Here is a 23,241-nt window from a genome sequence, read left to right on the forward strand (position 1 = left end):
ATTGAGCAGAGGGTTGGACTTGATGGCCTTGTAGGCCCCTTCCAACTCTGCTATTCTATGATTCTATGAACAGTGACCTGGAACGGTCACCATTTCTCAGCCTAACCTGCCTAAGCAATAATGAAATGGGATGTGCTCTTGGATGCCATCCTGAGCTCCTTGAACCATGGGTGGAATATAAAATATCAGAAATGGAATGAGAGTAGATCATTCCCATTGCAATTTCTTCAACGTGGATTCAGATGGCTGAAATAACCTTGATCATAACCACTGCAGGCATTTCTATTCCATGTTTCTACTAGATACGGAATTCCGGGGCTGGGGGAGAAGTGCCCTCTCCTGAAGCATACAGTGTAATCTGGACTGGTGCTTCTGCTGCCCCCCCCCCCCCCGAAGGAATGGGTAGCATTAGATAACCAAGAGTCCTACCTTTGGCCAGAAAGCTTTAATACAGGGGTGTGCAACCTGCAGACCACATAGCCGGAAACCCCCCCCCCCCCCACTTTTCTCCTATAGGAAAGGCTTTTCCTCTACGCACATCCCAGCAATTCCTAGATCTCTGCAGGTAGGCAGGGAGGGAGGGGAGGGGTGGGGCGGTTGGGTTTCTGCATGCATCTTCAGCTTCCAGCTGACACCGGATGCTGCCCTCAGAGCAGAAAAAGCTGTGCACGCCTGCTTTAATGGACACCTTTTATTATCTACCAAACCAATGAGTTATTAACAATAAATTATGATGAAATGTATCCAACAAAACCTGATCCGCTTAAAAAAAAAGCAAATAAAGAGCTCGCTTTCCCATTTTGAAACTCTCCTTTATATCACTGAAAGAGAGGATTTAGGGAATAGATGCAAGTAATGTACCCTTCCATCCCCACCAGGAATAATGGCCAATACTCTACACCCACAGACTGAGACGACCAATCCATGGCAGAAGGCGGTAAACAACCTTCTCCCAGCCACCACAAAGTCACAGCTGAGAGTGTAGGATGTTTACACGCGCTGCTGCATGGAAAATGCCAGATCGGTGGAGCACACGCAATGACCACCTGCCAAACAACTTCCATTTGCTTTCCCTCCGACCCATGAAGGCTGAGAGAGAAGAATCTCTACAGAGGCCAAAAGGTGATGGAGGTTTTTTGCCTTTCAATTGCCAGTTGCTGCTCCTGGTCTGGTCAGCTGTGACTGAATTGAAGGCCACTGGCAGCTCAAACTCAACAGCCGGTTCCAGGCAGGCAGACGTGTAGATGATATTTAAGCACTCATGAGTACAAGATCCCAAAATATTTTCAAAGCCCTTTCGAAAGCCTCTGTTGCATCAAGGGCCCCATTACTGTGCCGTCCATCACTCCTGCTCAGCCCAAGTGCTAATTCAATGTGTTCCCTAACCCTGAGTAAATTATCTCCATGGTCTATTCTCCATAGTGTGTGAAACAGTCCCACCTTCCAGTGCTCCAAATTGTAGGTCCTGCTTTATTCTGACTTTCCATCTTAATATTCTTCACAGAGACAGAGTACACAAAGCAATTTACTAACACACACTTCCGGAAAAAAATAAAAATAAAAAATCCAAGCACACTTTTAAATAGTCTCTGAAGCACATTGGAAACAAACAGCTACAAGACTTTAATGGATTACTGCTTCAAAATCGCTCACAAACAGTCACGCAGCCCTTTTGCCAGTAGCCCTGTAGGTTAGCAGAGGCCAAGAGGCAGCACCGCCAAGAATGGCTGGAATGGAGTCCATCAACATCACAGAAGGATCTCTTGTGTGAAGTCACTGGTCTGTGTCAAGGCAGCTGACCCTGGATCTATGGCGTGGGACAAGAATCTTTATGGGGAGGAGGAAAAAACCCTTTACCACTCAACAAGGATTGAAGGCTGCTTTGCAAGCAGAAGGCAGGCCTGCTAATTCCCCTATCCCCCATTTTGTCTAAAACTGAGTCTATTATCTCTCCACCGAAAGATGAGTGCCAGAGACGTTCCCGTTCACTTAAGAACACAGGAAAGGGAGAAGTCAACACTTATTTTGCAAGCTGATACAAAACGATGCTGTGTGTTTCCCCCCATTCTTTCAGAGAAGAATTGCTGTTTGGAGCTCCGGCCAGCCTGGAACTGGAGCCGTGTGTGTAGAGGGGGCACAGAGGTGAAAAGGACACCTTTTCTTCCTTCCCAAGCCCCATGAGATCTTCTTCGGCTGTGCTATATAGTGCTAGAGGGCTCAGGGGATTGCAGAGCTACAGAGCACAGGGTGAGAGGAGGCTGGAGGATGGGAAAGAGAAGACGCCCTTTCCTTCCTCTTGAAATGCCCCTCGACCTAGGGAAGGGGGCAGAACTATTTTTTTAAACCACGGGACACATATCCCACCAACCCTAATCCTTTCCTCCAAAATTTATTTTTTAGATATTTTTATTTATTTATTTATTTATTACATTTCTATACCGCCCAATAGTTGGAGCTCTCTGGGTGGTTCACAAAAAATAATGCTGATAAGCTGATAATGGCTTAAGCAGGCCAATTCCCTCTTCTCTGCACACCTTTATTTCCTCCCAGCCTTCCCATAAATAACATCTCACTATTGTATACTTTCTGAAATCTCACAGATCTTTGTCAGGCTGTTTCGAGTGTGTTTTTAAATTTACATTTTCCTTTTAATGCCGATACATGAGCATATTTCTGCGTACCTTAGGAACCCACTAAATACGTAGCAGCTACTACCTTATTTTTGGTGGCCCCATTTCGCTCCCAAACTGATACAGTGAAGGTGTGTGGTTGAGTGCCCATGACAAGGAAAGATGAGCTGAAAACAAGCGGCTGATTCTGTGGGCAGGAAACGGTCTGGCTCAAGCTGCTCCAGATGTAAAGCCACTTCTGCCCGCAGCACTGCAAAGCTTTAACTGGGAATGCAAGTTATACAGAGGCAGAGGGTGACTTCATGCTGCCCCAAAGCTCCATGGAATGTAGTGTTGAAATCCTTGGAATGTGGATGGCAGAAAGAGCTGCAGACTTCCCCACCCCTGATCTCCTGGGGCAGCGGAAGGAGAGATCTAACACGGCACCTCACTTGGTGTACATTTGCAGTGAAGGCCCTGCCAAAAGTATGCGCTGGAATTCACCCAGGAAGGAGGGAAAGCGGAAGAAACGTCAGAGCGCTGCAGCCCACCCTGCCGGCAGTGATTGAGTGTGTGCTAAAGCTTGGCCCAGGTCTTTGGAGCCTCCCTGCAGTGAGCCAACCTCACGTGGAGCACGCTCACGCTCCTCCTTATGCCACACCTGGATTCTTTAGGGAAGGAACAACCTGTTAGTTTTCTGAGCCTGCGTTAGGGCTTGGGTTTAAATGGCCAGTTTTGTTTTTAATGCTGTATTTCCCATGCACGTGGCTCCCCAGGAAAAATCAGGGGTGAATGCCACTCCTGATGCAACCGAAATGACACCATCCATGCCGAAGAGGGAGGTACAGCCAGCTTGGGGGAACCCAAGGATGGCAAAAACACCAAAAAATCTTTAGAAAAGACCCTAAGGGCAACACTCAAAGCAGCCCAATGAGGACTGAGCATACTCAGTGGCCGCAAAATGCTGCTGGGAGTGGTGGAGAGGTGGTGGTGGGGGAATGGAATTGAGTGTCCTGGAACTGAACAGAAGCACTCCACACTGCAACATTGTGTTGCAGGATCTATTTGTACCATTCTACATTTCAAATGTGAACATCAGCATGAGTCCCGAATCTGTGTTTGTTTTTGTTTTTTTACGGAAGGAAAGATACAAAATACATAGCAATGTATTCACTAGAGCGGCCTCCTGAAAATTGCAATTTGTTCGTGTTTAGATCAGACTTCCCCAACTTGGTGCCCTCCAGATGTGCTTGACTCCAACTCCCAGAAACCCACAGCTGGCATAGATGTTTCTGCAATGCCGGAAATGCTACCCTGCTCCCCCAGCCAGAGAGAATACCTATCCTGTACTGAGATATAGGGGGGATTTTAAAGTCACAGAAGCAGGAGATTGCTCCAGCATCAAGAGGCCTTCCCTGTGGTGATCAGATGCCAGAAGCAGAGACTGCTGTACTGACGCGGGATTGGATTTCAAAGAGAGCAGGCTGTCCTTGCAGGAATCCTGGAGAGTCAGCTTCCTCAGAGCTATCTTCCTGCAGAAGTTGTTAGATAACCCCAGATCTCCGCAACAGCAGCCCTAAACAAATGAGACGCAATTGCTTCCACAATCTCCTAAACCTCCCAGGTCTGGGGCATTCACATAATATTAATTTATTTATTACAATATTTATATACCACTCCCTATCTGAAAGTTTCAGAGCAGTGAACAAATAGAATAAAAGAATAAAAAACCCATTAATATATATATTATATGAACAATGTTCAGATAAAACCACAGCCAGTCGTTTGGGGAAAGCTTCTTGGAACAACATTTTCAGGAGGTGCCAAAATCAATACAACATTGGCACCTGCCTGACTTCCAAAGGCAGGGAATTCCATAGGAAAAGGGGCACTACACTGAAGTCTCTCTGTCGGACTCTAATCGGACCACAGGTCCTTGTGGAACCACCAGGAACATGCCCGAAGATGACCTCAATGATTGGGCAGAAGACGGCGCTCTCTCAGGTATCCTGGCCCCAAGTTGTTTAGGGTTTTGTACACTAGTCCAGTGTACAAAAGCAGTGTACTAGTCCAGCCCAAGCTCTGGCGTGGGCTGGTCCATGAAGTCACGAAGAGTCGGAAGCGACTGAACGAATAAACAACAAACACTAGTCCTAGAACCTTACACCTGGCCCAGTAGCGAATAGGCAGCATTTCATCACCGTAGATTTCAGGAGAAAGCTAACCAATGGTTTGATGGATTATTGCAGAGGCAATCAGCAATTGCCATTGGCATATCTACCAACTCCACTTGGATTGCCTATTAACCCCATAATTTTCTTCCTGCACTAGCAATCAAACTACAGAAGGCCACCGACTAAGGGCTGCTTATGACGTCGCCACAAACACCCATCAAGATGCATGCAAATATCATTTGAAAACTCCTGCTTCATGTAATGAAGCCTAATTACATGTAGCTGCATTTGCTCACATTCATTCCCCTCCCACACCGTCAAAATTTAGATTGAAAGCCTTTCTGGGGCAGGACCTGCCTTGTTTGCTCATGGAACCCTGTCAAAGTGCCCTGTACCTGGATGGCACTGAAGGACTGTTACATTGCTGTGAAAAGTTCACTTGGTCTTGTCTCTAGTGGTCTTCCAAACGCATTGTCTCGACCGTAAGACAGGCATATTATAATAAGGGGGCAGGGACAATAGGCACCCCCTTGATCTCCTTGGAGGAAAGTGGAATACAAAAGCAATAAAGGCTATAAACAAATCAATAAAGTCAACTTATGTAGCAACATCTACAGAACCTACGCTGTGGGTCTATTTATGTATTACAAGAAGCCTTGTAGCATTTTTGTAGGCAGAGATATTTTTGAACTGTAAGGCAGGTTCAGTATAAAGTCCTGACTTAAAGAGTTGATCCGGAACATACTCTAATTCTGCAGTTGCCTCCAGCCAGGTGTCACCCCAGAGAGACTCTTCAATACAAACCCGCTTCGTTTCAGGAGGACCGCAGCAGCCTGCCGCTGTAAACATCCGACTGAAAGCCCCTTCGAGCACCGTACAGCTTCCAGTCAAGGATGTTTACAGGAGCAATGACTGCCCACATAGATTCGGGATGTGTTGTTCCCAGGGTGGTTCTTTCTTTGCTGCGAGGAGGAGGAGGAGTTGGAGTTGGGGCCTCTGTGTGACCTGAACTGGTGCTCTGTAGAGCTTCTTGAAAGATCTGAAGTCTTCTGGAAGATGGTGGTTCTTCTAATTAGCACAATGCTTTGTTTGTTTGTTGTTGCTGTTCTAATAAGTTAATGTTTTTGCCCAGCCAATTGGACGTGAGCAAATATATACATAAAAGTGTCTTAAGCCTGTATGCGTCCAATCTATAAGCACCTGGCATAAACCGACGGCGTCGTGCGCAGGTCATTGCTTATGTAACAGGAACCCACTGTGCAGGTAATCAAGTGCCCAATTGTGGGTCCAGGGAGCGGGGGACACTCAGCACTTCAAATCAATACTCATGCTGCTTTTCACAATTTCTGAAGCATTCAATTACCTGACTCAAAGGCACCAGCAATACCACCTGTCACACTGACATGACAGAAAAATTAAGGTTTTTGGAGAATAAGCCATATATTGTACCATACTTTTAATATATATATATATATATATATATATATATATATATATATATATATATTTATTAAAGCAGAGGACAACTGAAGCTGGGCAAATAACTTGTTCCATCTAACACAGGGAAGGATACAAGCCCTGGCAGGCATTCCCGTGAGCTGAACTTCCGCCTAAATCCAACAATTGAAGGCCCGGTTCTACACTACAGATAACAACCTGTAACAAGTGTGGACCTTGTGTCTCCACCATCCATTAACGCTCCCACCCCTATTTTCCATCAGCTGCCTGTGTATTGCCCCCTCCGGCCTTTGGCTGCTCCAGAGGGAGACAGGGGGAAAAGTGTTACAGGAGGAGGATGCTTAAGGTGGAGCTGGTAGCCTGTGCTTTGCCTCCCACAGCCTCTGACAATGATCTTGGTTGCTCAGGATGGGGAATGGTGCACAGTGAAGAAGCCTCTCTGCTGGAAGCATCTGCTACTGCCACTCAGATCCCCACTCTGAGAAGCCCGTCAGCCTCTGTCGCTGAACTCACAGAGCAGCCAAAACTGGGAATCAACATTGAGTGGCTCTTGCTGAACATCTCCCAACCCGCCAGCAGCCAACCTGCAGGCACACCGCTGGAGCTGAGGGCAGGGGACCCAGAGAGTTTCCCATGAGCTCCGTCCCTTTGCCAGCTTTACGCCAGCTTCGCACACTGCAAAGGATGCTGAAGGATGTTGTAGAACCCCCTGCCTGCCCTAACCTGGCAGCCTCCAGAAGTTTTGGACTGTAACTCCTATCACCCCTGAACATCAACTATGGCTGAGGGTGATGGGAGTTGTAGACTAAAACCTCTGGGGAAGACTGTCTTGGGGGGATAGAGTGCTGCTACATAAGATGTAGTGCACCAAGGAACTCTAGATGCATAGCCCACGTCCACGGTGCTCAGCTTGCACTACCTTAAAATGATCTATTATTTATAAAAGCACCTACTATATCCCAGACACTCCAAACAAACAGAAAAGATGGAAAACAAGCATTGTTTTAGAGGGAGCTGCACTGGATGCTGGACCACTTTTGATTGGGAGTGATGGAGATGGAGAACCGTGCTTTCTGACCCTACCAAGCATTTTGAAAATCCTTCCCTATCACTGATAATGTTCACCTTTTCGTGCTCAGAATAAAACCAAGAGGACCGGTTTCCACTCAAGGGCAAACCATTTTTGAATTTTACTCAAAAGTATCCTTATAACACTAAATCACAATGGAGTGCATACAAACCCAGAACAAAAGACAACCAAACATTTTCCAGTTGCCAACCATAGCAATAAAACAACTTCTAACTTCCATAATTACACACAGTGGATATTGTAACATGGAGCAGATTTTGAAAGACAGAGAAGAATATACTGCAACAGATTCTTCTTGGGAACTTAAGAGTCTTTGTCATTTAATAAATTGTTTTCTCTATAACTGTGGAGCTTAGAAGCTGGTTTGTTGCTATGTTTGGCAACAGAAAAGTGTTTGCTTGTATCCTGCTTTGAATTTTGTTTGCCCTCCGTTGTATCACTGTGTTATCAGGATAGTCTTATCAGGGTATTTTTGAGTAGAATTCGTAAGTTGTGTCCTGGCCTTTTTCACACTGCTGTTTCACATTTTAGTACTCCCATTGTCCCCCCAATTTCCTGCTGCCTGGGTGCCATATTTCCCTTCTTTGTCCAAGCTTCTCTCCCTTTCATAGAGTGATTTAGGGATCATCCAGCGACAATTAGATCAGCGCAAGACTACAGAGCCAATCACCGAGGACAAACAAAGCTAGTTTAGAATGAGCACAATGCTTCTGGACTGGTCCTATGACAATCCCAGCTAAGCAGGAATGGGACAGCAAATGAAGCCTGTTCAGAGCAATCGTTCCTGAATAGCCTGAACACTTTTTTCACCCAGTGACTTTATTGCAGGCGGGGCAGTGGGGGACACAGCAAGATGGGAGAAGGCACCTTTCAACACAGACAGAAATCTTGGCAAAGGATTCCCCCCCCACTCCAACTTTTAAGAGGCCGCACACCTGAACTCCGCACCAGACCCCCTTTCACTCTCACCTGGCGCTTGGGAGGTTTAAGTTCATCCCTTGGAACGATGTCAATGAGAAAGTCAAACTGATCGAACTTGGTGATGGCCATGGCAATATCATTTCTCTGTAAGAAAAAGAAGGTAATGTGAACATTTAGGATTTGGGTTCAAGAACTCTTGCCTGTCTATATGTTGTTAACATCAATCTTGCTCAGATTAGCAAGCAACACTAAATGCCTCAGAAGTATAAGCCAGTCTGGGAGCTTTTTGGCTAAAGGGCAGACTCTGATGGTGAACTCTGGATCCTGAGGCTCTCAGCTTTCACTTTGTCCCCTGGAAAAAGTTTCTAGCTCTCATTGTGGGAAAGACCAGTTTGGAAATAGGATCCACTCTGGGAGGATCGAGAGGAGGGCCAGGATCTCTTCTCGATCCTCCCAAAGTGCAGGATACGGAATAACGGGCTCAAGTTAAAGGAAGCCACATTCCAGCTGGACATCAGGAAAAACTTCCTGACTGTTAGAGCAGTACGACAATGGAATCAGTTGCCTTGTGAGGTTGTGGGCTCTCCTACACTAGAGGCCTTCAAGAGGCAGCTGGACAACCATCTGTCAGGGATGCTTTAGGGTGGATTCCTGCATTGAACAGGGGGTTGGACTCGATGGCCTTGTAGGCCCCTTCCAACTCTGCTATTCTATGATTCTAATGCCAAAGCCAGGCACAACAAATGTTTACAAGTCTGAAGAGGGCAAGGTGAGGTTTCCAGCATCCAGGACTTCATTGGCTAAAACAAAGTTAGAGAGCCTTTACGGGCCCCTAGTATCAACTAACTTTCATCAGGTGGTGGGACATCAGGATGGGAAAAATCCCAGGCTTTAGTGGTCAGGCACCAAAGAACTGCCGCTAGATTTTACTGATGTTCCAACCTAGTGCAAGGCCCCCCTCCCCAAAAAAGTAATGTGGCTATTTTCAAACAATTGAAAATATACTTCTGCCCCTGGGTCCACTATAACCTGCTCCAGCAATCTTCCCCAAGGGTTTTTCCAAGAGCCATTTAAAGCGAAAAATAATAATTTTGGTGGTATAAGACGATGCAACTCACTAGATAGAACAGAGCTCCTCAAACCCAGGACAGCCTTTACAACTCTGTGATGATGGGAGCGCACCTTGTGTTGTTGTTTTTGTAATGCTAAATGCAGCCACTGGGCCAACACATTCAAATTGGGGCCATGATGCTTGGGGTGGGTGGGGAACTTGTTCTCCCTGGACTAATTTCCCCCAATCTGAATTGCTTCACTTGAGCATTTTCTCCACAGAAAAAAAAATATGCACGTTCCAACTTGGGGTCCCCAAAGCTACATTTGGTCTTTTAAAAAACATGGGAGATACGACCACAGGTCTCTCAGTGGAGCTCTCAAGAGATCAAGGCTGAGTGATACTGGAATGTGTTTGCTCAACAAGCGATACAGAGGTGGACTGCTAATTCAGTCAACTAGCCACAACATTATTAATTGCAAGCAGGAATTTTTCCAATCACAAAAATTAGTTGGTTTTGCCTTCAAACTGTTGCAAAATAACAAACCGGTCTGGCAGCCACTAACAATAGTCTGGCTTCAGTTTGAAGTTGCACAGAGCTTCCGTGGAGGTTCCCAGGAGATAGTTTTCCCCACCAACTCTACCCGCACCTGATCCTGCACCTTTTCCTCAGCCAGGGTTCCAAATGAGCATCTGCAGTGGAACAGACTGGAAGAGGCGGGTAGGGAAAGGGTTAAACTCCTATCTCCTCCTTCTCCCCTGCAAGTACTGGAACCACTCTGCAGCAGAGAAGCCACAGCTGGGCATTTGCATACCTAAGTTGACTGGCAAGATATAGTTTGTCTGCTATGTCTCTCCCCACCTTCACCCGACGGAATATTCGAAGAGCAAAGGAGGTGCCATGGCACTTCAAAGGAAACTCAGATATAAATCGTCCATTACCTGCAAGGTCCTGCGCTTATTGTCTTCTGTGTGTATCCAGGCTCGTAACGTCAGTTCCGTGATGAATATCTGAGCAGCCTTAGCAAAAAGAACGGGTGCCTCCGCACTGATCATCTGCAAAGAGAAGGGGTCACATTACTCTGACTGACCATAGACAAAGCAAGTTGGCTGCGGACCCCTCCACCATCTTGATGGTACACACCATCTTCCTGGTTAAGTCTCGCTGGTCAGAGCCCAGAGAGTGCACGTTTTCCATGTACAGGAAAGAGATGTCAAATCACTTATTTCAGAATATCACATTGGTAGCTTGCTCTTGTTCTAAAGAGCTCAGAGTGGCACCTGTGGGAGTTATCTCACTTTATCTTCACAACAGCTCTGTGAAGTAGGCTAAACAGAGAAAGCAGCTGGTCCAAAGTCAGCCGCTGAGCTTCATGGGAGAGCAGGATTTTGCCCCTGGGACTCCTCTATGCTCTGTGACTTACAGAGTTTCAACTTTAAAGGTTGAAAATGTAAAAGCAGCTCACAGCTTCTCCAGCTCAAGTTGTTGCATGATTTCAAAGTAGGTTCCGTCACAGGCCGTGACAATAAGATGTTTGAAGGGGTATGGAGGTCTCTGGGTTCCTTTCCTCCAACACAGGGAAATAGCAGAGACAGGGCAAGTGTGCACATGTCTTGGTCATCCTTGCAATGTAAGAATAGGCATTGCATTCTATGAGCCGCTGGCCTAGCAGGCCAACTTCCTCCCTCACATAGGAAAAGTCACACTGATCACACTGCCAATTTCAGTTCACCTCCCACTACCTCTCTGAATAACATTCCAGGTACAGTATAAGTAAGATAGCCGCTCAAAGAAATCTTAAGACAATTAATAATGGGTTTTAATCAATTCAATGCGTTTATGAATAAGATAAGCACTCTGTTTTTAAATTCACGCAAACCTGGAAGCAAGCAGCCACCTCAAAAGAAGCATTCCTTCCTGCATGTGAGAGGAGCAATACCTCTTTCAAGAATGCATCAGCCACCCACGGATTGGTATATACTTCCATTAAAATAATTCTTTTAAGAAGCCTGTTGCCTGTTTTTGTTTGTTGGGGAGGGGGTTTGGACGGTGAGGAGACAAGCCTTTTAATCAAAAGATTTTTTTTATTTGATTGATTAAGCATTGAGCCCTAATTACAAGATGTGTGTGGAAATGGTCTATGTTTGACATTTTAAGTAGGGATGTGCTCTGCTTCTAATCGGACTGACAAATTAGAAGCGGAGCGGGGTGCTTCGCCACCCCTTAAAGCGGAGGTGAAGAGGATTGGGGGGCCGGCGGAGCGTTGCGAGGAGGATCGAGGTGAAGGCGGATCCTTCACCTTGATCCGGAGCTCCGGAAGAAAGGTAAGTGGGGTTTACCAGGCCCTGCCGCTGTCGCCCATGCGGCAACAGCGGCAGGGCCCGGTAACCCCCCCTCCCTCCTCTCCCTTACCTGCGTCCGTCCGCGGTCCCTCGGCTTCTTCAATTGAGCCCGCGGCTCAACCAGGAAGTCTAGGCCGCACTTGCGGCCCAGACTTCCTGGTTGAGCCACGGGCTCAATTGAAGAAGCCGAGGGACCGCGGACGGATGCAGGTAAGGCCCCCCTCCCCCTTGGTCCCTTACCGGGCTCTGCTGCCGTCGCCGCACGGGCGGTGGCGGGGTCCGGTAACCCCCCCTCCCTCCTCTCCCTTACCTGCGTCCGTCCGCGGTCCCTCGGCTTCTTCAAGCCGAGGGACGTGCGGCCTGGACTTCCTGGTTGAGCCCCGGGCTCAATTGAAGAAGCCGAGGGACTGCGGACGGACGCAGGTAAGGGAGAGGAGGGAGGGGGGCCTTACCTGGCGCCACTCCCCTCCACTGCGGAGCTCCGATTCGGAGCCGGAGCTCCGCGGCGAAGAGGAGCGGCCCGCAGGGCGGATCGGGGGGTCCGTGCACACCCCTAATTTTAAGGCAAGGGAGGCCTCCACCACCCCTGCTGAAATTTGAAAACAAGTTAAATTTGTCCTATTTAAACCTCTGTATTTTGGGGGCCACGGCCATGCCACGTTGCAGCAGAAGTGTGCTCCACAGTGGGGGTGGGGGTCCAGAGGCGGAAAGTGGCCACTGCATGCCCCAAAGATGCCCAACCATTTTCAGAAAGTATCTGTTGAAGCATCCTGGTCTCCAGAAGTAAAATAAGGGGCCTGCGCTGCATGGATTTCAAATTCCGTCCCAAGCAGACTGGACACTAGACCTAACCCCAAGTGCCTGTGCACTTTTTGAAAACAACCCAGCATTCACTCCATAAATCCAAGAAAAATGCCAAGATGTCATCCCCTCCCTTCACACTCCTTAGAGGGCTAGGTTGATGTTCAAGACCAACAGTGGGACCTAGCCAATCCTCAATTGGAAAGAGGGCAACCAGCACCTGACTGGTGTAGTTGGATCTGAGAAGATCACGATGAGGCTGCAGTTTCTACTGTAAATAAATTTTAACACATGGTCAGCACACCAATACTAGATATGTACAAAAATAGGGAATTTGTTTTAATCAGCCATTAATCATGTGCAAGGAAATGTAGCTTTGAAAGCAACGAAACGAAACAAAAACAGGTCAAAAGAAGAGAATAAATGGGGCATGGGGACCAAGACAAGAAACATCATTTGGATGCATAAACTTGGGATATTTTATTGTCATCAGGTCAGGCCCTGCTCTAGATCTATGGATTTTTTTTGTATCTGCTCATGGTTTAGACTCTCTCCAAGGGTGCAGCTTTCACAGAACCCTTCTGAATCCTGAATGTCACCAAGGCCAGTTCAAAGAGGACAGGGCTGATCTGTGTCCCCCCCCCCAAGTCTTGCTACTAAAGAAAGAGAGGAGAAGGAGCAAAGACAAGGACTTTAAGAACGTAACGAGAGCCAAGCTGGATCAGACCAAGGGTCCATCTAGTCCAGCACTCTGTTCACACAGTGGCAAACCAGCTGTCAACCAGGGACTCATAAGCAGGACACGGTGCAACAGCACCCTCCCACCCATGTTCCCCAGCAACTTGTGTACACAGGCTTACTGCCTCTGCTACTGGAGGTAACACACAGCTATCAGGACTAGTAACCATTGATAGACTTCTCCTCCAAGAATTTGTCCAATCCCCTTTTAAAGCCATCCAAATTGGTGGCCATCGCTATGTTTTGAGGTAGCGAATTCCATAGTTTAACTATGCACTGTGTGAAGTACTTTCTTTTATCTGTCCTGAATCTCCCACTTCATGAGATGGCTCCAGGTTCTAGAAAATGTCTCCCTATCTAAATAGGGAGAAAAATGTCTCCCTATCCACATTCTCCATACCATGCATAATTTTGTACACCTCTATCATGTCTCCTCTTAGTCTCCTCTTCTCCAAGCTAAACAATCCCAGCTGGTGTAACATTCCCTCGTAGGGGAGATGCTCCAGCCCCTTGATCATTTTAGCTGCCCCTTTCTGCACCTTTTCCAGCTCTATATCTTTTTTTTAAGCATGGTGACCAGAACTGTACACAGTATTCCAAGTGTGGTCGCACTATAGTTTTGTAGAAAGACTTTGTATAAAGACTTGTTCTAATAGGTGCAAAAAGTGAAGATTAAGAATAGCATGGGTTTTACTGCTACAAGATGCGATCACCATTAACTTAGATGGCTTTAAACAGGGGTTAGCCAAATTTACAGACAAAAGGCCTATCAGTAGCTACTAGTCATGATGGTTATATGAAACTTACAGAGGTTTAGAGGCCCTTTGCTGCTGAATGTCAGCTCAGGAGGGGGGATCTGCTGCTTACACCTGGGCTTTCTACAAGTCACCTGTTTGATCACTGTGGGAAACCGGATGCTGGACTAGTTGGACTTCACGACTCCTCTTAATATTCCATGATGCAACTCTATGATAAGGAAACCAAACAGGACCTTCTTCTTTTAGCAAAATTGCAGGACTCATCTTGTTGCTGTGATTTGCCCCACCATTGATGAGCAATTCCACAAAAGGAGGCTTCTGGCTCCAGACTTCCCTCCTTATATGGAAAAGTGAACCAAAGGTGTAACTTTATAGCAGTCATAAGTGCAAACAGAGGCCGATCCTTCTGACATCTCAAAACAATCGACTGCTTGCAATTTTTCAAAAAAGCAAAAGAGAAAAAAGTGGCCTACTTCTGCTTGCGGAGGGATGGAAGACCACATTTACATGTTCGAGAAGCTGAAAAACTGTCCTAAAATGGGAGCTGTACACAGTATAGCCTACTTTTAACTTCAGTTAGGAACATTTGGCATCCTGAGTCCACCCTCAAAGAATGAATTGCCCTCACTTGCCATAAGGCCTTTGCCAGCGTCATCACAGCTGCTTGTGCTGCATTTTAACTCGCAGGTCAGCTGCACTTTATTACCAACTTGGGGAAAAAAGAGGGACCCTCCAGGGAGGTGTTTTCAATAATAAATCAAATGAGCTCAGAACTATTGGTTTTACACAGGGTGAGAAAATTTTTTTGCAAGGCATTTACCTTCACATCTTCATCTAGTTTCATGATCTTCTTAATGCGTGCCAATGGAAGTTCCTGAACTCTGAAGTCTTTCTGCAGAAATCAACAGAAAGAAAGAGACTTACTATCACCTGGCTACACAGCATTCAATACATCACCACCACCAACATCATCATCTATTTATTTGTTACCCGCCTCTCCCTCTGGATCGAGGAGAGGATATTCAAAGGTATCCATAAAAAATCTACAATTGGCACAAGCTGGCTTAGAAATATATTGTACCAGAGAGTGCCCATATTTCCCAAGCAATGGCAAACGTAGTAAGTTCACGTTTCTTGCTCCTCCTCCTCCTCCTCCTCCTCCTCTTTTATTAGTGTTCTGTTGCTACAGTTATGCAATAACCCCACAGGTCTGAAAAGGACAGTTTGATTTCATGTAATCAAGCTCTCCATAGATACATGAGCTGAAAACAAAATATGGTTAAATGTATTCTAATGGTTTCCATGCATGTTCAACCCACAGTGCATATTAAACTGAAGTTCACTAGAACGAATACTGGTCACCATCCAGCTAAACAAACTTGGGATGACAATTCCTTGGCTTTCTTTGCCAAATTAGGTAAACAACACAATCTTCAAGACCCTGAATTAAGTTAGGAGCTGTGACATGCTGGGGATAGACATGTCCAGCTGTGAAAAAGAAGGAAAAAAAGTGCATCCAACATTAGAATATGTAACATAAAATTTCCTATGCAACAAGAAAACAGGCTTAGCAGAAGAAAATTCAACTCCAGATGCCCTAAAAATTAATCCTGCTTGAACAAATAATGCTTTGCACATTCTGCCCCCAAGGTCAGAAAGGACAGCCATTTTTAAAGTTCAAGGGGAAATATGTAATACAGCTCCAGGGTCACTACAAGAGATATTGATCTATCCTCCATCTCTTCTCACTTCTTACAAGGAGAGGCATGGGGTTTGGGGGGGGGGGCAGGGGGTTTACTGTCTCACTTTGCCACCCAACTTCCCCTGCATACAACCAGTGTTTGATGTGCCCATTATGCCAAGTTGGCTATACGTCAACAGCACATTCCCTCGGACTGTGTCAACTCTGAACAGGCAAACGTCACCTGAAGTGGCTGTGACCAGGGTGCAACCAAAGTCTGTCATAGTTTAACACCATGTTGAAGCCATTCTAGGAACAGCAGCCCCATTGCTAGAGCAGGGGCCGGGCTGTCTGATATCTGCCGGTCTGCTCTAACCTTAGCTTCAGTTCTTCTGCATGCCAAAAGGTTTGGGGGGAGTCTGTATTCCATCTGTATTGTGCGGGGGGGGGGGGGAGTTTACAGCTGCCCTGTTCATTTAGGCCAGTGGTTCTCAACCTTCCTAATGCCGCGACCCTTTAATACAGTTCCTCATGTTGTGGTGACCCCCAACCATAAAATTATTTTCGTTCTTCTCTACACGATCCATTGTCATGGGATGGTTTGCTAATGAAAATAATGCATAACAATAGCTTTAATAATACAAAAGATGATACATGACATAGTCCAGTCAATACAGTTTCCTAAGACCATCGGAAATATGTGTTTTCCGATGGTCTTAGGCGACCCCGTGAAAGGGTCATTCGACCCCCAAAGGGGTCCCGACCCACAGGTTGAGAACCGCTGATTTAGGCAATTCTGTGCATTCCAAGGGAAGAGGCAACCTCTATCCACTTTCTCTGCATGACATTCTTGCCCTACTGTCCATAGCTATGGGATCATGCAGGATGGAGCGGGAAGGAGAAGCCTGGCGCATGTCATCACTGCGGCTGTTGTTATGAAGAGAGGTTTCTAAGCAGCGCCCTTCTCACTAGCATTTAAAAGGCAGGGGGACTTATATGGGGTGGGGGACCATTTCAGCAATATGCAGGGCCCAGGGCGTGAGATGGCTATAAAAGGCAAACACCAGAACCTTGAACTGGGCCTGGAAGATAAAAGGATGCACCACAGGTAATCTTCCCAAATGATTTGAAAGTTTCACTGGGTGTAAAATGATCCACTTTCAAAAGTGAGGAAATTCGAACATCTTTAAAAATGGAGCATTTCACACCCAGTGATTGGCCAAATAACCAACCGTTGGTTAAAACCTCCCTCCGCACAACAAGATACCGTCAGTTATTTAAACCACCATGGGTTATCGCGTTGCCTGAACCCAGCCTGAGTGTTCCACAGGGTGAGCAGCTTGTTATTCACATGAAGGGATCGCAAGGCCCAAGCAATCAAATCTGGCCACTGTGCCTCATAAACCAATCCCTGTAAGGGATGTCTCAGGATCCTCTGCCAACATGCAGGCTGACCTCTGCAAAGCGGATACCTGGTCGACTCCCCTGACTTTTGCCAGCCACTACCGTCTGGACATCAGAGCGCGTAGAGACTGCGCTTTTGGGCGTGCCATCCTATCGGCAATTCTGTGAAACTCATCCATCATCTGACACCACCCACCTCCGGTAAGTCAGCTTGTTAATCGCCCATATGTGTGATGCACAGAGACCAAGAAGAAGAAAGACAGGTTGCTTACCTGTAACTGTAGTTCTTCGAGTGGTCATCTGTGCAGTCACACAACCCTCCCACCGTCCCCACTATGGTGTCATTTAAAGTTGATCACTTGGTGGTTCTCCTCAGTGAGACTGTTTAGGCGGTTTCAGGAACTGAGGGATTAGGCGGGAACCACTGAGCATGCTCAGTGGACGGTGGGGGAGGGGTTCCCGCCTAAAAGACTTTCAGCTAGAGAAGTTTCCGAAGCTGGCCCCGCACAGGCGCAGAGCCCCATATGTGTGACTGCACAGATGACCGCTCGAAGAATGTACATTGATGGTGCTATATAAATAAATAATAATAATAATAATAATAACTACAGTTACAGGTAAGCAACCTGTCTTTATCTCGGTTGGTTATTTTGGGGAAATAACCAACCGTGGCGTGTTTTTTGCCTGACAGATGTTAGTCAACAAGGGGCTACTTCATGTACGTTGACTAAATAGTCCACTATTGACTAACCATACAAGAGCGTTGGAGTTCCCTCGACAAGACAAGACACATCAACGTAGCATTATGCTTTCTTTGAGTGCGCCTTTGGGACGCCTCCACGATAATTGAATTGGGTTTGGGATGGGTGAAGAGGAAAGGGGCTGTCTTTTCTTGAATTTTGTAAATGTTGTCCAGCCTCCTCGACGTTGGTGGCATAGATGAGGGCATTTTCTATGATTGTTGTGCTGTGCGTAATAGCACAGGTAAGTATGGAATTGCCGCTAGGGTAGATGACTCGCAGTATAGATCGTCGTACACCGGGTTGTTTAATTTTTCTATTGGCTGGGACATTTCAATCCCCAGGGATCTCGCCATCCTTTGCACTTGGTCCGTGAAATGTGCCAAGTCTTCAGAGGGGGAGATTACATCTGTCGCTACAACTAAATCATCCGGAGAAGGGATGGATGGTACCGGCGATGGTTCTTGAGAGGAGTCTGATTGATAATCTTCATCAGACGGCTCATCCAATGCACTTCCCCTTTTCCTAGCTGTGGGCAAAGATTGCAGAGCCTGCGACAGTACCGACGTAGTCGGTGCCATAATCTGCACCGGTTGAGGTGGAGGTCTCGGTACCGAGGGTTGTGGCGGTGGTGGCATAGCGGCAGTATCTTCCGCGGGTGGAGGGCGGGAAATTGTCTCTGATGGGGGCTGGTGAAAGCGCGGATAAGGAGCATAGTGCTCCTGGTAGTAATAAAAGTCTTGCTCTCGCCTATGCCTCCAATCCTCGTAATAGTACAGAGAATAATGTGGGGGTTGCCAATCCTGCCTCCTGTTTGGTGTGCGGGGGTGGCCCCCATAGTCGTAGTATTGGCTTGAATGGGCTGAAGCCGGTGAGCGATCCCGGCTGTATCCATATGGTGAAACGGGACGGTACCGACGGCCGTCGGTATCAGGAGGAGGCATATCTCGGTACCGATGCGTGTCGGTATCGAAATCTTGGTACCGATGTGTGTCAGCATCGATCATCAGTTGTGATTCATGTCTTTGTCGGTACTGATGTCCATCGGTATCTCGAGACAATTGCTGGCTTTGGCGGTATCGAGGGGAGGTAGGACCCTCTTCTGCCAGTGTCGGATCTTGTGAAGAGCCTCTAATCTCTCCTTCTGAGATTGATGCCCTTACACTTGTGTCCTCGGTCGGTATATTGCAATGATATTGAATGGAGGAGGAACCGGAGAAGCCAGTATTTGTTCCGTTCGTGGTGGTGTCAAGGCCGGTGGTGAAGACAGAGTTGCCCGTCTCGGTTTCGAGAAGGCTCTTGGTACCGAAAGTGTCAGTATCGGACTTGTCGATATTGGAGGTGTTTTTTGCAAGGACAGCCTCGATATCGGGCTCCTCGGTGCCGTAGAACGCTTCGATATCGGAGTCTTCGGTATTGAAGGGTTTAACTTAGCCGATTTTTTCTTTTTCTCCTTCGATTTAAGTTTGCTTTTCTTCCTTTGGGGTTCTTCAGACCCAACATGCTCTCTCGCTGTCTTAGAGATCTTTCTAGCCGCTTTTGATGAAGCGGAGAGAGAGGAGGAAGAGGGGGGAACCGATAAAGCATCACTCCACGAAGGAGGAGGTTGGGGCATCGACTCCATAGTATTGGGAGATTTGGAGCGTCGAGACGTACTTGGTTTCTCCACTGCCTCCAATGCCTTTTCCCAAAGTAATGCTAGAAGGCAATCTGATCGGTTTTTCCTGGTTTGCCTCGAGAATTTTAGGCAAAAACAGCAGGATTCGACAACATGCGTCTCCCCCAAACACAGCAAACACCGGGAATGTCCGTCCGTTTGAGAAATCTTCTGCCCGCAGGTGGAGCACTTTTTGAATAGGCCTTGCTGTGCCATAGGCACCAAGGCTGAGGTAACGAACAACAAGTATAATTATATATAGGATAGAAAACTGAAGAAGCAAGAAAAGGATGAAAAATATAATATTTTCAGCTGAGGTAAACGATACCAAAATGAGAAGTCTCCAAAACGCTGTTGACCCTACAGGCGGTTGAAGAGAACTGGGGACTTAGGCGGGAACCCCTGAGCATGCTCAGTGCACGGTGGGGGAGGGGTTCCCGCCTAAAAGATTTTCAGCTATAGAAGTTTCCGAAGCTGGCCCTGCGCAGGAGCAGAGCCCCATATGTGTGATGCACAGAGACCACGAAGAAGAACTAATAGTTTGCAGAGTTGTTTTTCTGCACAACTGATGGCAATTGTGTCGTGTGGCGGGCTCCGTTGATTATTTCCCCTGCTGACAGATTCACGAGGCAAGAGTGGCAGAAACCCTGGCCGCTCTAGCCCAGCAGGGCTCCATCGGCAGGGGGAATAATCCCATGCTGTCTTAGGGAATCACAGAATCATAGAATACCAGAGTTGGAAGGGGCCTATAAGGCCATTGAGTCCAACCCCCTGCTCAATGCAGGAATCCACCCTAAAGCATCCCTGACAGATGGTTGTCCAGCTGCCTCTTGAATGACTCTAGTGTGGGAGAGCCCACAACCTCTCTAAGTAACTGGTTCCATTGTCGTACTGCTCTAACAGTCAGGAAGTTTTTCCTAATGTTCAGCTGGAATCTGGCTTCCTTTAACTTAAGCCCATTATTCCGTGTCCTGCACTCTGGGAGGATCAAGAAGAGATACTGGCCCTGCTCTGTGTGACAACCTTTTAAGTATTTGAAGAGTGCTATCATGATTGGAACACCAATCAAGCTGTCCCTTGGTGGGGCAGCGTGATCCTCAGCTCCCCACACACTTCCCAATAGAGGCACATGCCATCCCTGGCTGGTGTCCCCAGTCGCAGCGCCCCATGTGTTCCCAGGGACGAGCATGTCCCTTGCCTCCGCCCACCCCGCTCCATCTGGCGTTAGGCTCAAGGGGATAGAAGGAACCCCTTCCATCCCCTCGAGACGATCCCCAAATGGATGGAGCGGGGCAGGGGGGAGGATGCCTCCCGTGGATGGACATGAAATGTCTGAAAGCCATCCACTGATATGGGGGGCAATCCTACACTGGATTGCCCCCCATGCATCCCCAGGCAGGAGGGATGCAGGGGAATCAGATGCACAAGCATCCGCCTGCCTCAGCAGAGGATTGCCCTTCTGTTCTCCTGAACGGGGACGCGGAAAAATCTGTGCTGCACGCCCCTCTGTTGCTATCATTTCTATAGCAACGGGGCACTGGGCGGCGTTGTTGCAGCCGCCCTTGTCCCTGACGCTATGGAGAAGACGGCGAAGGATGCATTGCCGCAGAGAGAAATGCAGGTTGCTTACCTGTAACTGTAGTTCTTCTAGTGGTCATCTATGCATCACACATATGAGCTTTGCGCCTGCGCAGAGACCGAACCGGAACCTACTATAGCTGAATGGAACATTTTTGGCGGGAACCCCTCCCCCACGCTACCTCACATGTCCATGGGGTTCCCCTCCTTACCTCAGTTCACAGGAGTCCGACATTGTGGCCCCATAAACATGAGTGTAAAATAAAATAAAGTACATTCCACATAAAATTGTGTCTTTTGTAAGTCTCACACCACCAAGTGGGGATGGTGGGTGGGTTGTGTGAATGCATAGATGACCACTAGAAGAACTACAGTTACAGGTAAGCAACCTGCATTTCTTCTTCGTGGTCTCTATGCATCACACATATGGGCGAGTAGCAAGCTGACATACCTTTGGAGGTGGGTTGGTGCATCATCTGAGGATCTCCGAGAGCACTGTCCTTCCAAACGAGCAGTCTTGTCTCGCACGGGTGTCCAAGCTGTAGTGTTTAACAAACGTGGAAGGAGTGGACCACGTTGCAGCTCTACAGACTTCTGTCAAGGGAACACCTCTGCTGAAGGCAACAGATGTTGAGACGGCTCGAGTAGAATGAGCTGTCACAGGCTTTAAAAGGTGTAGCTTAGAGATAGAGTAGGCAAGTTCAATTGTCTCTACAATCCAGCGTGATAATCTCTGGCAAGATACAGGGAGTCCCTTAGAAGGCTCTCCATAGCAAACAAACAATTGATTTGTTTTTCTAAAATTCTCTGTCCTAGCCTTGTAAAAAGCAAGAGCTCTCCTTACATCAAGTGTATGCAATGAAGACTCAACAGGTGTTGCAGGATTCGGGAAAAAAGCTGGCAAAGTGATGTGCTGAGATAGATGAAAGGTTGACACTACCTTAGGCAGGAAGGTAGGGTCTGTGCGTAGCACAACCTTGTCCTTGTGAAAGATAGTTTAAGGAGCATCTATCCTGAGAGCTCTAAGCTCACTTGCACGTCTAGCCGATGTAATGGTCACTAAGAAGACAGTCTTGAATGTAAGAAGTCTAAGGTCTGTTGAGGCCATGGGCTCGAAGGGTTTCCTTGTCAGCGCTTGCAACACAACTGACAGGCTCCATGGTGGGACGATAGACTTTACTGTCGGTATAGTATTCTTAAGTCCCTTTAAGAATTTTCTGGCTGTTGGATGTGTAAAGGGTGAAAAACCATCCATGCCGCGGTGGTAGGCAGTAATAGCAGCTAAGTGGACTCTGATTGAGGTGAGTTTGAGTCCCTGCTGATAAAGTGCCAATAGGTATTGAAGGATCAGTGATATAGGACAAGATTCCGATGATTGATTATTCTCTAAGGCAAACTTCTGGAATCTTTGCCATTTCGTCATGTAAGACTTTCTTGTTGAAGGCTTTAGTGAGGCCAACAATATATGGTCTACAGTTAAATTGTTGATACGAGAGGAAGAGCGGATGTTATCCTCCACGCTGTCATCTTGAGGGTCGACAGATCTGCGTGTCGAACCCTGCCCTGGTGTCGAGACAGTAGCGTCAGTATCGACGAGAGCCTGATGTAATTCCCCTTCGACAGTCGAAGGGCGTGGGAGAACCACGTCTGTCGAGGCCACCACGGTGTGATGAGGATGCATCCGACCCGTCCGTCTGGATCTTGGCTAATACTTTCGTCAATAATGGGAACGGTGGAAAGCTGTAAAGAAGATTTCCTTTCCAAGTTCTGGTAAAAGCGTCTCCTAAGGAGTGCTTTCCTCTTCCTGCTCTGCTGCAGAACCTGGGACAAGCTGCGTTTTCTTCGGTAGTGAAGACATCGACAGCAGGACAGCCCCAGTACCGAAAAAGATCGTTCCTGACTTCGGTATCGAGCTCCCATTCGTGGTCGACGTGGAAAGACCTGCTGAGGGCGTCCGCGATGATGTTCTCCTTGCCCGCTACATGGATCGCCGTCAGGTAAGTATTTCTCTTTATGCACCAGTTCCAAATTCTGAGTGCCGATCGATTCAGGGGGTGTGACCTTGTTCCACCCTGTCTGTTGATGTATGCCACACGATGATCTGTCCGAAGGTCTTTATTGCATTCTCCACCGCTAAAAGTTCTAAGTGGTTGATGTGATATTCCCTTTGAGAAGGAGGCCAGCGGCCCTGAGCAGTGAGGGAGTCGCAGTGTGCTCCCCATCCGATCAACGATGCAT

The 23,241-nt window shown here is 47.3% G+C and overlaps 1 protein-coding gene across 1 annotated transcript in view; it reads right to left on the minus strand.

Moving 5' to 3' along the window:
* NFYC (nuclear transcription factor Y subunit gamma) overlaps positions 1-23,241 on the minus strand; it is a 71,460-nt gene that overhangs the window by 7,365 nt on the left and 40,854 nt on the right. The window contains exons 3-5 of the mRNA XM_063140511.1: positions 14,764-14,835; positions 10,246-10,359; positions 8,301-8,396 (exon numbers count right to left, since the gene is read on the minus strand). Coding sequence (XP_062996581.1) covers positions 8,301-8,396; positions 10,246-10,359; positions 14,764-14,835 — 282 coding nt within the window. The remainder of the gene's footprint in view (positions 1-8,300; positions 8,397-10,245; positions 10,360-14,763; positions 14,836-23,241) is intronic.

The sequence above is a fragment of the Elgaria multicarinata genome, chromosome 13 (genome assembly GCF_023053635.1).
Source record: "Elgaria multicarinata webbii isolate HBS135686 ecotype San Diego chromosome 13, rElgMul1.1.pri, whole genome shotgun sequence".
NCBI classification, from domain to species: domain Eukaryota; kingdom Metazoa; phylum Chordata; class Lepidosauria; order Squamata; family Anguidae; genus Elgaria; species Elgaria multicarinata.